The following is a 17293-nucleotide window of genomic DNA, read 5'->3' on the forward strand; positions in this document are numbered from 1 at the left end:
GAGATTGTGGAGGCTTGGCAGGAGGTTGACCCGCTCAGGTGAGGGCAGAGAAGGGCGTCGTTTCACACCTGACACTTACCGCCTGCCACCACCAAGCTGACTTTCGAAAGCGATGCTCTCCTCGGCGGTCTACTTGATACCTCGATAGCACTTTGAGCTCAGGACGTTTTGTCTCATTGATTCATCTAACTTTCTTTCCAGTTCTTAGAACTGACTAGGTGTGGCTGCCTGGGCCCTTCCTTACCAGCACGCTCACTTCCTGCCTTTATGAGTGTCCGTTTCTGTCAATCAGGAGACATTTCTGCTCAGAAGCTAATGGGAGGAAGGGTCCGCCACAGTGCTCAGGACAGAACTGTACGTGGCTTTTCATGCTCCTTATTCTGTTTTTCTGAGCAGTTTTGATTTTTAGGGGCTACGTGAGGTTAGGGTACAGGCCTCACAGTATTTTTTATGCCTCCAAAGCAGACTTTTGTCTTTTGGTCGATACAGCTTTGTGTTAAATTATTTGATACAGAATCAGTGCTGAGCCCCCTGAAAATTTAAATCCTGTTATGCATTTACAGATTGCCAATTTTTAATATTACAGCATTGTAATGTTTTACATTTAAACCAACCAGATATTTTTTATTTGCTTTGGTAACTATATTTACTCATTTTGGAGGTTAGGTGTGTGTGTATTTCTGCTTCTCTCCATGCCTAGTAGAATACTCAAAGCAACTATTTAGTATTTTAAATTTTGATTTTTTTCCCTATCAATCTCTGGTGACCATGTCCACACCACTGCTTTGTCTTGTTCAGCACAGAGCGCGCTGTCCAGGGCACTCCTGCAGCCAAGGACGTCTTCTCCTTGGCTGCCTTCTTCAGCCTCACTTTGCCTTTTCTAAACAGGAGACCTCAGTGTCTAACTGAATGGAAGCAGCCTTGTTTTAATTAGAGAGCGGTGTTGGTGTCAGGGTATTTCTCTTAAAGAGTAAGAACTGACATATTTTAGTCCTTTGTAGTTTTCAAACTTTTTCTTCTAGTTTTTCCCATTGTTCTTTGTTCAAATGAACGCCTACCCAGGATGGCACCATACCTTTCTTCTGAAGAGAAGACAGAGGAGGAAAGTGGTGGTCCAGAGCCCCACCTTAGACTCTTTCCTCCTCATCCCCAACCAACACAGCTCAAGAATCCTCAAACTCCGCTCACTTAAAATGCTTTTTAAAGAACTCGTTGTGTGATGTCTCACCTAGGAATGTGGTTTAAAAGCAGGAACTGCTGGTGGGAAAGTGGTTTTTACTACAAAGGAAAACACTGGGATGCGTTTCTTGTTTCAGCAATAAAAGAGTTAACACAGGGAGCAGTAGAGGCTGCTAGTCTGCAGCGGGATAGTGCTCTCAGTCTCTGTCATTTGTGGTTTAGAAAAAAGGGGGTGGTGTTCTGCATTTGAAAGGACTTTAATGAATGCTGTCAGTGTTTGTGAGAGCGGAGGGTCTGTATGGGAAAAGGGATCTGGGAAAGTGCTGTGGCTGCTTCAGGATAGGTGGATCGGAGTTTGCTCTGATTGAACCGGAATGTTCCACCGCGGTTCATCTTTATTCATTATCCTTTGTTCTTTATAGTCTGATATATTGGGATGAAAGTAAATGTAGATATATATATGGACGATTTATTTTCCTTTGAAGCTGTTTGTTGTGTACAGCGGGAAATATACTTCTCTTGTCTTGGTTGGATGCACAAATCCGTGTGCCGTGCTTTTTGCCCGTTGCCTAGACGATCACTTGGTTTCTCTGAGGATGTCTGGTTCTCGTAAAGAGTTTGATGTGAAACAGATTTTGAAAATCAGATGGAGGTGGTTTGGCCATCAAGCATCATCTAATTCTTCAGTTGACAGCCAGCAGGGAGAATTTTGGAACCGAGGACAGACCGGAGCAAACGGTGGAAGAAAGTTTTTAGATCCATGTAACCTACAATTGCCTTTGGCTTCAATTGGTTACCGAAGGTCCAGCCAACTGGATTTTCAGAATTCACCTTCTTGGCCAATGGCATCCACCTCTGAAGTCCCTGCGTTTGAGTTTACCGCAGAAGACTGTGGCGGTGCACATTGGCTGGATAGACCAGAAGTGGATGATGGCACTAGCGAAGAGGAAAATGAATCGGATTCCAGCTCGAGCAGGTTGATTGTTTTCTTACCGTCAGAGGTGGGGTGTGGGGTATCTTCTCCGTGTTATTTGAGAATAATTGAATATTCACTGGCTAAGCTCTGAGATTGTACGTACACCTGCTTCCTGGGTACTGTTACATGAATAGCATCTTGGTATGGACATGTGCGTTTGCTAGGATTTGGAAAATGTCTCAGCATTAATTCTGTGAAATTTAAAGACAACACATAGCTTTCATTTTGAAACACCTTGCGTTTCATGTATAGGTCTGGCTGTGCTTTGAAAATAATCTATAGGAGCAGTTTTAGACATCGTTGCCTGGCGCTATTCATCTGCCTTCTGTATTACAGTAAAACTACATGACATTTCTACAGTATAAATCTCTGTGATATTTTGGGTTGTCATAGATTGTGGAGTCATTTTGAATGGCTGAGAGTGAAGGGTTTTACAAAGAGACACACACTGGAGTTCCCAGTTTTTGACACCATTTTAGTTGTGAATACTATTTTTCTGTGGTTATTTCTTTGTCCTGTCTCTGGTGCAGCCCTCCAGACCAAGACAGAGAATACTAAGTAACATGTCTCGTTCAAGGGTAACACCTACTAATTCCCGTTACCCTCACTTTTCACTGAAATCATGTTTAAGGGAGGAAAGATAATCTTTCAGGAAAGTTTAAGGGAATATGGGGGGAGAGGCGGTGCTAGATGTGGTCAACTGACAGAAAAAAGAGATAAGGAGAATGAGTTAGAAGAAATACAATAAAGAAAAAATTCATGATGATTTTATTCCTTTTCTCCTGGAATCCTTCTTTTCTTGGAGATGGATGTTCTCAATCAGTTTGACATGCCGTGTAGCAAGTTAAAGTCACCTTTCTGATTCATCTTCACTCTAGAATATTTCCAAATATTTAAAGGCACAAGTAGCTTCTCGTTGGGCATTTGATTGCTTTCTCCCCTTTAAAATGCCTTTGCAGGTTTTGATTATTATATCTCTAAGTTGGTTATTGTCAGTGTAGGCATCCTGAAGAATTGAGATCAAACGCACTCATCGGTTCAAATGTCTCATGCTTGGGAATAGCCACCACCTTCTCCTCCTCTAACCTTCAGAACATGGAATTCTGACCTGTGAGGGGATAAAAACATAGACCAGTCATCTGTAATCATCTGTATAATGGAGAGAGGAAAGTGTCTTTACCTAGGTTAAACAGTGTGTTTAATAATTTTTTGATTACTTCATGACTTGGCTTTATCCTAAGGGAAGAGAAGTCAGGAATAATTTTAATATTGAGATTAACTGAACAAACATGATTCTATTATATTTTGGGGGGGGGGAACTTGTTGCCATAAAGAAAACATAAAATTTTTAATTTTATGATTTTTATCAATTTTTGTGTGAAAGTAAATAATCATTCCATTTGAAAAATTAATACATTAAGAATATTTAAATAATATTAAAATACAAAACAGTCATTTCTTTACCAGCTTAGGTTATAAGACTATTAACATCTATCTACTACCCAGGGAAATTATGTGACCATAAAATTTATGACATATGTAATATTGGGAAAATTTACACACACTCCTTACATCACAGGTGGTTTATGTAACCAATGAATACTAAAATTTAATCCTCTTTTTTGTATGTACATTGAATTATTTTGGTGAGGTGTTAGTTATGAAAGAAAAGATTTTTGTTTTTGGCCCAGAGATAGCTATTGTATATTCTTCGAGAATCTTATATTGATATTTTTATTTATAGGAATATAAAAATAAAATGCTAATCCAGAAGATAGTGAAAGATAGAGGTAGACAGTTCACATCTTCAGAGACCTAACCTAAAAAAATACTATCCATACAGTAAAATGTAATAAAAGAAAATGTCTGTTTTTTAGACCTCAGGGGGATATGTAAGAACAGTTACATATTCTTGATGGTTTAACATTTCAATCTTATTGGGAAAAAAAAAGGTCTAGAATTTAGAATGTGCTTTGCCCTTCCCATCTCCATGTTCTTCTAGACTAAATGTATCCAGTTTGTATGCCTTCTCTCAGCCCTCTGGCTGGGTCTTTGACCTTTGTCAGAGGGAGACATTTGTTGCCCTCAGCTTTTTAAATGGCCAAAGTTTTAAGCGGCTGTGCTTCTGCTATAAGTGAATCAAGGCCCATTGCTACTGTTGTGAAAGAAGTTGCGGTGACCTTCGTCAGATTCTTATACATAACGTGGAGCAATTATTCTTGTGTATATTTGCCAGTGATGAACTAGGAAACCTTCTGAGCATGTTATAAATTGATATGTGAAAATATTAAAGATACAATGAGGACACATATATAACAAAGTTATTTCTTCTTTGAACAGTCATCAGTACAGATATCAGAACGTAAACAGAGCTTGTGGGTTTTGAGGATAGGGGAAGGACAGCTGAGTGGTTTTGCATAATCAGGATCCTGACACCCGTCATGGATGTAGATGGCTGAAGGCAGGGACTGCAAGTCTCCTATGCAAGTATGCACGGAGCGTGCTTTGTTAGCTGTGTTCTGGCAGAAAGCTTGCCCAGGTACTGGCCCCTGACCTCTTTCTGCCACTGCTCTAAACCATTTCAACACTTCTCACCTTTTAGCTTTCATCATGGCTCCATAGCCTAGCTGTACTTTCTCTGTGGGGGTCAACTTTAGGACTGAAATATAAACTTGGTTTTGTTTTAATATAGCATGAGGAATTTCAGACTTCAAAAATACAATTTTCGTGTCTTAGGTGAGATAGACTTCTAAGATCTCAATTCCAGACTAGTTTTTACCAGCGTCAGTCAGCAAGGTGTCCATAGCTAATACCATGTGATCATAGCATAAGTGACTTACACATCACTTGACTTAATGTAAAATTAGGTCATTTTTGACACCTGTTAAGTAAATAAATGAAGTTTTATTTATAAAGCTTAACATTTTGGATATTTGAACTTTTAAAGTCAGTTTTATATAAAATGTTATTGCAATTTAAACTCTTAAAAAATCATAGCTAAAGTTCCCTCAGCGTCACTATGAGGGGCGGTTCTAAGCCCTTCAAAATGTTAACCCATTTAGTTTTTGCAGTGCTATTTTTAAAGATTTATTTTTAATTTAATTTTATGTGAATGAGTGTTTGCCTGCATGTATGCATGTGCACCGTGTGTGTGTGTGTGTGTGTGTGTGTGTGTGTGTGTGTGTGTGTGTGTGTGTGCCTGGTACCCACAGAGGCCAGAAGAGGGCGCCAGAACCCCTAGAACTGAATTACTGGTGGCTTTCAACTCTATTTCAACTCTGGATATCCTAGACTCCTTCTGCCTCCCCATCCCCTTCCTAAAGATAGTATCTTTTAAAAAGACGTTTATTTATGTATTCCTTTTTTGAGATTATAATATAATTACAACATGTCTCCCTTCCCTATCCTCCCTTCAAACCCTCCCATATAACTCTCCTTTCTCTCTCTCTCAATTTCATGGCCTCTTTTTTCATTGTTATTGCATATATATATAAATATGTGTGTGTGTGTATATATAAATATATATTCCTAAATATAACCTGCTCATTGTTTTATGTGTGTGCCCGAGTGTACATATGTGCACCACATGTATGCAAGAGCCTGCAGAAGTCAGAAGAGGGCATCAGGAACTGCTGTTGCAGACAGTGATGAGCCGCCACATGGGTGCTGGGAATCGAACCTGGGTCTTCTGCCAGAGCAGTAAGTGCTCTTAACTGCTGAGCTATTTCATTGGCCTTGAACTCAGTCCTCCTGCCTTAGCCTCTCAAGTGTGGAGATTACAGGCATATGCCACTATTCCCAACTACAATTGACCTTTTAAGCTCCGGGATTTTAAAGGAAAAGAATCTGTGCATGATCCTTACTGATCACATTTTATTTTACTTGTATTCAATTTGAATCTGGACAGTGAGGTTTTAAGGCTTTAGAACCAGCCATGAAGACAATGATACACATGTGCCTGTATACACACACAGCACACACCGACCCATAACCAAATAACTTGGCTATGGAACTTTAGGAATGAATATGCTAATAGGTCATAGACTAAAATGATTTGTCAAAGACTATCAGAAGCACAGGTGACAGGCAGACCAGTGGCCAGGGGCAGATAGACCTCTGCCTCATAGGTTCATTCAGAGGCCCATATTCCTTTCTCCACAGTTAGGGGACTATCTTTTCTGTGTGCCCAAAGCTTACTCGGCAACCCTCTCCATTCTCATCTGAGGGAAAGACCAAAGAAAAGCCTGGGTGTGAAACACATGACGCAGGTCGTGTATCTCTTATTCCATTGGTGAAAACCCAGTCCGGTGGCCGCAACTAGTTAGAAGAGAGGCTTTGAATGTAGTCTCTACCTGAGTGTAGCCATGCGCCCAGCTGAAAACCATTATTGTAGAACTAGAGAAGAGAGTTGAAGTTATAATAAAAAGTGCAGTATGCCGGGGGTGGTGCACGCCTTTAATCCCAGCACTCGGGAGGCAGAGACAGGTGGGTCTCTGTGAGTTCGAGGCCAGCCTGGTCTACAGAGCGAGATCCAGGACAGCCAGAGCTACACAGAGAAACTCTGTCCTGAAAAACAAAACAAAAGAAAAAAAGTGCAATAAGTAAAGACTGTGATTACAGAGGCTTCGTTAGTGGGGTGCTGGAGACTCAAACTCAGGTCCTCCTCATGCTTGAGTGGCCAACCCTTCCCTTCCTCAGCCCTCTCCTTACCTCCATCTCCAGTCTTCTAAAACATGGGTCACCATGCTTCTGTGTGTAGACATACCTTTCGTTTAACAAATATTTAGATCGTTACAGTATTTCCCCCTAAACAATCTTTAACAAATCTTCCCTGTGGCTCAGTCTCTGTATACATAGATAATTATTTCCTTGGGACAGAGACTTGGGGCAACCTCGTGTTTTTAAGGCTCTTGATTTGTCTTCTCAAGGTTATTTCACAAAGATTATGGCCATTTTAATTCTCTCCAGCGTTGTGCCTGGTGGGCCTCCCCCTTCATACTGGTTACTTAAGATTCTTAGAATCATTTTAACTCTTTGCCTCAGATATTCTAGCCATGGTGTTCATAGCAGGGGGGAATAATTCCCAAATAAAAATATGTTTTTCTTGAGAAGGTGAGGGACAAAGATGCTTTTTTGTTTTGGGGGTGCTAGGAATTGAACCCAGGGCCTCTCGGTTGATGAGCATGCTCTCTACCACTGAACTGCAGTTCCAGTCCTTAAAGGTAATTCTTGAGCTCTCGCTATAGCTTTCTACAACTGCCGTGTCCTTAGAAGGGAGAGCTCTTGTGGACGGCCATACCAGCCTGAACGCTCCTATCTCAGAAGCTAAGCAGGGTCAGGCCAGGTTGGTACTTGGATGGAAGAAGGAAGCCATCTTGGAAGTGGACGGCGCTGCCTCCTCTTCCTCCTCACTTCCCTACAAACTTCCCCCGTTTGCTGCCTTAGCAACCACCCAGTGGACCTCTCCTCCCTCTGTTCCCACTGCAGTCATGTTCTGCCTGGGATGCCTATGATGCTTGTGTGAAGTCACAATCATCTATCTCAATTTCTATTTCTATTTCATATCTCTATTTTTATTTGTCCATTTCCCTTTGCTTTAGATGTTTGAGGTAGGGTTTCATGTAGCTCAGGCTGGCCAATTCCTCCTGCTTCTACCTCTTTAATGCTGGGATTACAGGCATGCACCACCACTCCTGGCCTTTGTCTGTCGTTTATAAATAAAAATGGAATGATGCTATCTGTACATCCCTTGTAAATTATTAAATATACGTAGGGCATTCCTTAAGTATGCTGAACAGTATACGTAAAAAATTAAAGACTGATAGCTTACACTAATAAATTTGCATTTTATTTTGTAATTGTGATTATGAGTATTTGTGAAAGACGCTAAAAGATTCACTGTTCACTAATTGCACTTTTGCAGAGGCCTAGACTCTAGATGTCACATGTCATAATGCAGGTGCCAATCACTTACACAGAGAGAGAGAGCCAGCAGACTAATCACAGTTTCAAAGCAGCTTTTCACCTACTCAAAGTCAAGTATAATTCTTGTAAGTTAAATTTTTCAAACTTCATTCTTCTGTACCAGACATGGTGGCACGTAGCTTTCATCCTATTACTAGAGGGTGCAGAGGTCGACAGTCTCCATGTTTGAGGCCAGCGTGGTCTGCATAGTTCCAGGCCAGCCATGGTTACATAGTAAAATCCTGTCCCAGAGACAGAGGGTGTGGAGAGGCCTGTCATGCATATATTGTATGTACATACACATGCAGTTATACACATGTGAAATCTGGAGAATTACAGGTGCTGGGCTATGTTGTCAGTTAGATATTTCCCATTTTATAAAGCATGAGTTCAAATTCCAGAACATTCACTCAGGCATCTTTCTAAGCATCCCCTTGGCATCTTGATGGCATGGTGCCCCACCTTGGGAATTACAAGGTAAACAGTTGGTGATCCGAATCTTTTTAGTTCTTGTGTGTGTGTGTGTGTGTGTGTGTGTGTATGTGTGTGTGTGTGTGTGTGTGTGTGTGTGTGTGTGTGTGTGTGGCCATTTTCTGACTTAAATTCATTTCCTGGTTCAGTGACAGAGCCTAAAAATTAAGCATTTCTGTATAGCCAGGAAATATTCATCAATGTGTAGTTCGTTACAGTGAAGCTCTACCACAAATTATTTGAATAATCTCATGCAGCTCTTTGAAATGTGATTTACCATCTTAGTAATATCCTGTAGACAAAACTAAGCAGAGATGCTAGATGAAGTTCCTCTGTTGTCAAGATCAAGCAGAACAGAGAGAAATGTATTTTAAATACTCCACAAATGTCCTATTCCCAGATGTTTCTGCTGTGAGTTAGGTTGCCTGCTTTAAAGGCCATTTTAAAGAGGAAGTATGAAATTAAGTTATGAAAATTGGTAATAACGGGGATCATCTTTTAAAAGACAACCGAACGGATAGTGTTATGTGGACAAAAGGTGGAGATGACAGGTCTTCATTGCCCACTGCATAGTGACCTCTCCCACCAGGGACTTACCATGATTGTGTATTTACCCTGAATGGACTGTGCACGGATTGTTTTATTTCATAATCCTCCTACAAGAGATCCTTTAAAATAAACTCCTGTGCATTGCTCCTATATTGATGGTGAAGAAGAGCAAGGCTTAGAGAAATAAGATAATGTCCCCAGTGATGTGAGATATGTATATTAGATATTTAAAGTGTGACTACCCCAGCTACTAAAGAATTGATTTTTTTATTTTATTAAAATAAAACTTTGTGGTTTTTCTTTTTTAATTGAAATGGATTCAAAATGGCCAGTTGCTATTGTATTGGGTAACAACTCTAGAACCTTCCTAAAATGTTCTCCATCACTTTCCAATACTCTCCAACTCAGCTCTCAAAACTAAGGCACGAGGAGAAGACAGTCGGGAGATGTCCACGTTGTCAGTCATAAAGGTGTAGACAGGATGTTCTCTCCCTCAGAAGCTGTTACTTTCCCATCCCTAGCCACATAGTTGTCAAATGGGAGTGGACTTTTCTGAAATCCTTAATTCTAGTGCCTGCCGTCAGTGATCTTCATTCTCCCTTCAAACCTCTACTCCTTGCCATTTGGACCTCAAATTCTCTCATCTGCAAGATCTGAATTAAATGACAGACTAGGTTTCTTTTGGCTGTAAAAATTCTCCATATGGTAGTTTGAATGCATGTAGTTTAATTCCCTGTAGTTGAATGACTGTGTGGTGAATTATGGTTTATGGGTTTTTTGTTGTTGTTGTTGTTTTTGTTTTTTGGTTTTTCGAGACAGGGTTTCTCTGTGTGGCTTTGGTTCCTGTCCTGGATCTCACTCTGTAGACCAAGCTGGCCTCGAACTCACAGAGATCCATCTGCCTGGCTCTGCTTCCCAAGTACTGGGATTAAAGGTGTGCGCCACCACCGCCCGGCTCATAAATTATGTTTTTTAAAAAGTGCTTGTTAGAATTGTATGATGAAGTCCCGAGGGTCTTTACCAAATAAAAGCAAGAATTGCAGGGGAGTTGTGCAGCCGTAAGTCTGTCGAGGAGCCGTGCATGCTTCTTGCCCTTCACGCCTACCTTGTGACCATCGCTGGACGTCCCCGTGGACTACACACCGGAAGCCCGTGTTTCTCTCCATCCCTCATTGGAAGCCGTGGACATGATTTCTGTCTCCAGAAACCTGTAACTGCCGCACTGAAATAAGACATTCACTTAAGGTGGCGGCGCTGAAGCCTCGGTGGCCAATGAAGAAGTTCGAAGTGTCATTTTAGAAACATAAGGCCGGGCGGTGGTGGCGCACGCCTTTAATCCCAGCACTCAGGAGGCAGAGGCAGGCGGATCTCTGTGAGTTCGAGGCCAGCCTGGTATCCAAAGCGAGTTCCAGGAAAGGTGCAAAGCTACACAGAGAAACCCTGTCTCGAAAAACCAAAAAAAAAAAAGAAACATAAGGCGTCTGGTTAATGCTTGTGTGTATGGTGTTGGGATGGAGAGGTGCCTCGGCAGTTAAGAACACTTGTTTTTCTTCCAGAGGATTTGGGTTCCGTTCACAGCACCCAGATGGCCGCTCACAGTTGCCTATAAGACCAGTTCGAGGGGGATCTGGAACAGTTTTCTAACCTGTGCACACACATGGTGCATGTATGTGCATTCCGGCACACACACACATAGATACACATAAAATAAATAACAGAAATGCAAAATATTTTGCCTATATGCTCATTTTTAAGGTAACAAATATTCCATTTAAGTTCTACTAGTTCATTTAAATATTTTATTCTGGGAAATTCAGTTTATATTGGAAGCAAGGATTCCATTGTGCAAACCAGTGTTTTGAACTGTAGGTTCATCATACACTCAGCTTTCTAGTATATCACCTCCTAACCCAAGTGTCCACCAGTGGTCCTCAGCCATGGAAGTATCAGGAGCACCTCATGGCTTTTGAAAAATATAGTGTCTGGGTCTCACCTCAGACCAAGTGAGATGCCCAAGTGTGAATGGTCCCCATGATACTGGATTTGTCTGAGGTTCCAAACTGAAATTCCCTGAAAGTTCCTGACAGGCAATGGATTGGGCTTCTCTCAATATCAAAGTTAGACTACAATACTTAGTGATGATAGTATTGAACAGTGAGTGTTCTTTTAAAGTTGAATATTTCTTAGTGTTTATGATTGGATGATGACTCTAGTCTACCAGCTTGCTCATTGGTTAGTCACTACTGTTAATTTAAGGTGAAGCATAAGAAAGGGAACACCAACATCAGAGCCCTAAGAAAGAAGTACTTCCTCTACTTTGTTTTGGGGAGAATTTGTGGTTTATAAATATTAGATACTGTGATTTTTTTCTCCCACTCTTATTAAATATATTAGGAGATACTAATGTGTGCACTGCCCCCTCCCTCAGAACTCACTTATGTGTAAGACAGGCTGGAAATACAGTCTAGCTGCCTCCCAGGAGGAAAAGGTTCTTATCAAACAGCAGTCCCTACAAGCATGAACAATCTCTAGCTCTGGCAAGGAACTTACTAATTCCGTTGATTTCAGATGCTCTTACTTTAAGAAGTAAGAAAACTGATTTTTTTAATTTTTTGATAAGGCTATTAGTTATATTAAGAAAATTATCTTCCAATATGCTGAGAAATAAGAACTAAGTTAAATGTTGCCTGGGTATTGACTGATTCAGATGGTCCTAGACAATTAGTATGGTGGTCCATTCCAGCACACATGCCCCGGGTTCCAGCCTTCAAGTTACTTTAAACTAACTTAACTTTTTAAATATATGTCATTGGTTATCTGAGTTTTTGAGAGAATTGTTTGCACTGCTGTTTTTGTGACAGTGTATTTTATAGATAACCTATGAAAATAACCCATTTTTAAGTAAAGGATAGTGTGTATCTCAAACAAAATAATAATGGCACCATTAAATATATTAGGAGGTAACACCCATCAGTATGAATATAGATAGCTCGGCTCTTTTTCAGCAGAGTCCCAGGGGTTGCCGGGGAGAAATCAAAAATGGCAATACAGAGAGTATGTGTAGCCATAGCTGTTGGTAGCACCTTCAATCTTGTGTTTACAAGACACACACATGCCCAAGCATCATGGATTTTTAAAACACCAAAGCAGTAAGCCATACATGTCTGTAGTCCCAGACTTGGTACACTGAGGCAAAGATGGCTAGAGTTTGAGGTGAGCCTGGGTGATGCTGTGAGACTCTACACAGAAAAAAAACAACATTAAGACAATGAGTAGTTACCCTCTAATATTGACTGGTGGCGTTGATTCTTATATTGCATGTGAAGGCTTTAAAGGGACTTAGTGGGGGGAAACTTTCATGACATGGTGTTTTTTTTTTAATGTGTGTTTTCTTTTTTTTTTTTTTTTTCCCCGTCAGGACTTCCAATAGCAGCCAGACACTGTCGTCCTGCCATACTATGGAGCCATGTTCCTCAGATGAATTCTTCCAAGCCCTTAACCATGCGGAGCAAACGTTTAAAAAGATGGAAAACTACTTGAGACATAAGCAGCTGTGCGATGTCATCCTAGTTGCTGGTGATCGTAGGATTCCAGCTCACAGGTAATTGTTCTGTAAACTTCTGGTATGAACTGGTCCCCAGGTAACTTACTACATGTGGTGAGGTGACGTGCCCCGGTTAGCCCTTAGGCTTCGGGGGAAGAACACACTGCATGTGAGGTCACTAAGCATAAATGTCCCTGTTTTCTTTCATGGAAGCACAGGCATTAGCTTCACATCAGTCAGTATCGTTTGCTGTAGATATCAGCTGCAGTAAACCGTTTTCCTGCATATTAAATACTCATTAGATGCTTTAAATAAGCTGGGTGGAAATTAGAGTTTATGGATAGCCAGAAGCAAAACATCTTATAGAACAGAGTTCACGAATCTTAACAGTTTTTCTTTTCTTTTTGTAATGCTGTGGGTTGAACCCAGGCCTGTGCTCTGCCCACTTAGTACCCTCCTGCCCCTTGACAAGCTTTCAAACTCCCATGTATTCCCCAATTTTGTTTGCTGGTCTCTACGAACTATGAAGAATGATAGAGGCAGTGGGGATTGTCCAAACACAAACGACCCATTCCTTAAGGTAAAACGAAGGAAAAATGTTTAGGAGAAAAATTCATTTTCTTCTGATAATTTTATATTCGTTCAGTTACTTGTTGTTGATCACTGCTATTACCACAACAACTACTTTTATGCCTTTCAGTATCAATTAACATTGTCCAAAAGTTTTTATAAAACCCTTCGTTCGAAGTGAAATAAAACCATTCAAAAGAAGGCACTTGGGTTCATAGCTGTCGATTAGCAGGCATGTATTGACAAATCCCTGTGGTAAAAAGCCTGTGGTACAACATGGTTTCTTAGAGAAGAGATTTCAACCTGAATTTCCCAGAAGCATCTCATAGTGGCCGTGAAAGTGTGCTCATCACCTCGGCGGCGGAGGTGGCGTCACATGCTGATACCACCATCACACAGATGACCCCACGGGCCTCTCTGCCTCCTCCTCCCCCTGACTCCCAGTCACTGGGTTGAAAGCCAAAGTGCATGTGGTGACTGCGCAGCCCAGCTTGCCATTGACTCCAGTACTCTGTCCTAACACTCCGCCTGCTCACCGGCAGGAGCCTCCCAAAGCCCTCATGGGTTCCTGTGCACTACTGAGTGCGCCCTGTGCCCGAGGACTGGGGCCCTGCCTGCTCCTACCCAGTGCCATCCCAGGCACCTCCAGAACTGAACTCTTCACCTCTCTCAATAATAATAATTTTAAGCAACAGGCCTTTGCCTGAGTGACGCCATCTATCTTTGCCCTACTTTTTGCCTTATAGTACTTACTACCTTTTTATACCAGACTATGACCAAAAAAAAAAGTCAAAGTATTAAAAGTGTGAAATATTATAAAACTTGCTAACACCATTTTCAAGTATGTTCTACATATTCCTTTCTGCCCCAAATAGTTTAGGTTATTTTCAAAACTGGCAAAGAGAAAATAACCTTTACATTTTTCTTTTCATATATATAGTCAACTTAATACCAAGTACTTATAGCTTTTTTAAAAAAGATGCCATAAAGTGGTATTTGCATAGTAAAATCATTTAGCTCAGCAGGAAATTTCCAGTAATGGTAATTTATTATTCAAAAGAAGGAAGTTGCGCATCAAAGGGTTTGTGGAATGTAGGATGCATTTCCCAGTACCAGGTACTCCTGTGAGTGCCAAATGAAAAAGGAAGAGGATGCATTTATTAATGAACATCCAGCTTTAATGTACTCACTGATTGCCTTTCTAATGTATCCTCAGGCTGGTGCTCTCCTCCGTCTCAGATTATTTCGCTGCCATGTTTACTAATGATGTCAGGGAGGCAAGGCAAGAAGAAATAAAAATGGAAGGTGTAGAACCGAATTCATTGTGGTCCTTAATTCAGTACGCATACACAGGTAACAAGTCGGAAATAAACTAAAACCCTTTCGATTTATGTTATGTAATTTGATTTCAGATTTGATTTATTTTCCTTTCTCTTCTGTTTATGGTTTTCAATCAGAGTCTCGTATATTCAAGCTGACATTGAACTCACCTTGTAGCCAAGGATGGCCTTGAACAGTTCCTGGCTCTTGCTTCTCCTAGATTTCAGATTTCTGCTTTGAATAAAGCAGTCTGTAGTTCAGTTAATTCTGCTATGGTCATCACTACCTCTGATGCTTTTCTGTATTGGTTAAAAATCTCTATGTTAAAAACTTTTAAAATGATTATCAGGATGAAGCTTGTGAATAATACATTTAAGATTTTTTAAGTGTGTGTGTGTGTGTGTGTGTGTGTGTACATATGAGTATAGCAGTTGACTATGGAGACCAGAGGCATTGGAAATCCTGGAGTTGGAGGTACAGGTAGTTGTGAGCTATCTCTCTAGTCCCTTGAATGGTACCTTAAAATTTTTATATAAAAATAACATGAGCAGGGTGGTGGTGGTGGCGGCGGCGGCACCACACGCCTTTAATCCCAGCACTTGGGAGGCAGAGCCAGGCCGATCTTTGTGAGTTTGAGGCCAGCCTGGGCTACCAAGTGAGCTCCAGGAAAGGCACAAAGCTACACAGAAAAACCCTGTCTCAAAAAACAAAAATGAATGAATGAATGAATGAATGAATAAATAAATAAATAAATAAATAGCATGAGTAATAACATGAGTTGGGTTTGGGGAAATGACTCAGTAGATAAGAGCAGTTGTTTTGCGAACATAAGGACCTGAGTTCAGATCTCCAGCCCCCACATACAAACTAGATGTGGCCGTTTGTCTCTGTAACCACACACGGTGCTGGAGGACAGAGGCCGGCTGTTGCTGGCTGGCCTGCCAAGGTGAAAAACTGTGAGTGCCGTGTTCAGTGAGAGACCCTGTCTCAGAAATCAAACCAAGGAGTGGTAGAACAGGCGCTTGATGTCCTCCTCTGTATGCATGTACACACACACACACACACACACACACACACACACTTACACCCTCTTTCTCTGTGCGTCTAAGTTATGTAATATAGTCAAAATTTCACATTTAAAATTTCAGAGTTATATAATTATATATATATGAGTTACTAATTAATGTAATATTTTAAAATTCTGAAAATAAGCCATTCTTCCTTTTTTTTGTTGTTTTAGGTTTTTTTGGTGGGGGGGGGGTTGTTTGTTTTGGTTTTTCAACACAGGGTTTCTCTGTGTAACAGCCCAGGGTGTCCTGGAACTCCCTTTGTAGACCAGGCTGTCCTCAAACTCACAGAGATCCTCCTGCCTCTACCTCTGGAGAACTGGGATTAAAGGCGTACACCACCCTGCCAGCTGCCATCCTTTTTTAAGTAGAGGTCACAAGAGGATAAAATGTTTCACATTTAATATTTGTTTTTCTTTTTGGAATCTTAAGCCTTCTGGGTCTGTAATGTGTGTAATGGGCTTTTATTTAGAGATCCTGTTGACAACAACAGTTATTGTATGAAAACAAGATTCACGAAGCTCCCTCGTTAATGGCGTTTCCTCCCATTAAGGCCGACTGGAACTGAAAGAAGATAACATCGAGTGCCTGCTGTCTACAGCATGCCTCCTCCAGCTGTCCCAGGTTGTGGAGGCATGCTGTAAATTTCTGATGAAACAGCTCCACCCGTCCAATTGCCTTGGAATCCGCTCTTTTGCCGATGCCCAAGGCTGCACAGATTTGCATAAAGTGGCCCACAATTACACTATGGTATGTATTTTTTTGAAAATCGGACAGTCGTGTCCTCCTTGCCCCGTTTCTTACCTTTGAAAGCTCACCTTGCATGTTGCTGTTTTCATGTGGTTTTGCCACAAGTTTTGAGGTTCACGTTCATGACGTAGCACTAAGTTGGGAAAGAGAAACAAGCCAGATGTCTCCTGACAGAGAATCATCCTAATGGCAGGTGAGCTGCTTTTAAACGCAGCGTTTCCTAAACATTCCACTGCAGCATGTGGTGGATTCCAGACCCTCTGCGTAGTCACTGGTGGGGACTGGTGACAGTGGCTGTGGTGTCTTGGTGCAGCACCAAGATGAACGATCAGAGGATGAATGGGAGGTCTCCTATTTCAGATGCCTCTGATGACACCAAAGCTTGCCACCATGTAGAACAACACTCTTATTAAGTGCCACGAATTACGTGTTCAAAACGAATCCGAGGAGGTTCCGATTCAGCAGCCTGAGGGATCATAGAGCCTGGGTTGATCTAGAAAGCAAGGGACTAAGGGCATATGGACAGAGTCTTGTTAGGACCAGCCTTCAGTGTCAACGGTAGAGGGGAACAGGAAGAGGGAGGGGAGCTTTTAAAGAATGGACCGTCTTGCCACAAGGGCAGTGACTAAAGTGTGTTGCCTTAAATGCTTCAACGAGGGCAGTAAGGAAAGAAAGACTGTGAGCATCCCAGTACATCAGTTTAGTTATTCAAATACAAGACTTTATCAGGATTGAAGACCTGCCAGTCTGCCTCCTTCTCCTCCTCCATCTTCCACACTTCAGTTGAGCTGGTTTGTCTTGGAAGAGATTCATGGTGCTTTAGCAGTTTGGGGAAAAGCTCGAAAGAGTTCTCTGAACAGAAGCACACATAAACCACACGGTTGTGATGGGCCTGTGCCTCTC

At 41.4% G+C, this 17293-nt stretch overlaps 1 protein-coding gene across 5 annotated transcripts in view; it reads left to right on the forward strand.

Annotated features, from left to right (window-relative positions):
- Positions 1-17293, forward strand: part of Klhl5 (kelch like family member 5) — a 69540-nt gene that overhangs the window by 23484 nt on the left and 28763 nt on the right. For 2 of the 5 annotated variants that reach the window (XM_037209044.1, XM_037209045.1), the window contains exons 2-4: positions 12558-12740; positions 14470-14606; positions 16194-16390. In XM_037209044.1, coding sequence (XP_037064939.1) covers positions 12598-12740; positions 14470-14606; positions 16194-16390 — 477 coding nt within the window. In that variant the 5' untranslated portion in view covers positions 12558-12597. Of the gene's footprint in view, positions 1-730; positions 2156-12557; positions 12741-14469; positions 14607-16193; positions 16391-17293 lie in introns of those variants that run through there. The other 3 variants (XM_028882228.2, XM_037209043.1, XM_028882225.2) reach the window with 3 other exon arrangements.

This window comes from Peromyscus leucopus, chromosome 10 (genome assembly GCF_004664715.2).
Source record: "Peromyscus leucopus breed LL Stock chromosome 10, UCI_PerLeu_2.1, whole genome shotgun sequence".
Classification (NCBI taxonomy): domain Eukaryota; kingdom Metazoa; phylum Chordata; class Mammalia; order Rodentia; family Cricetidae; genus Peromyscus; species Peromyscus leucopus.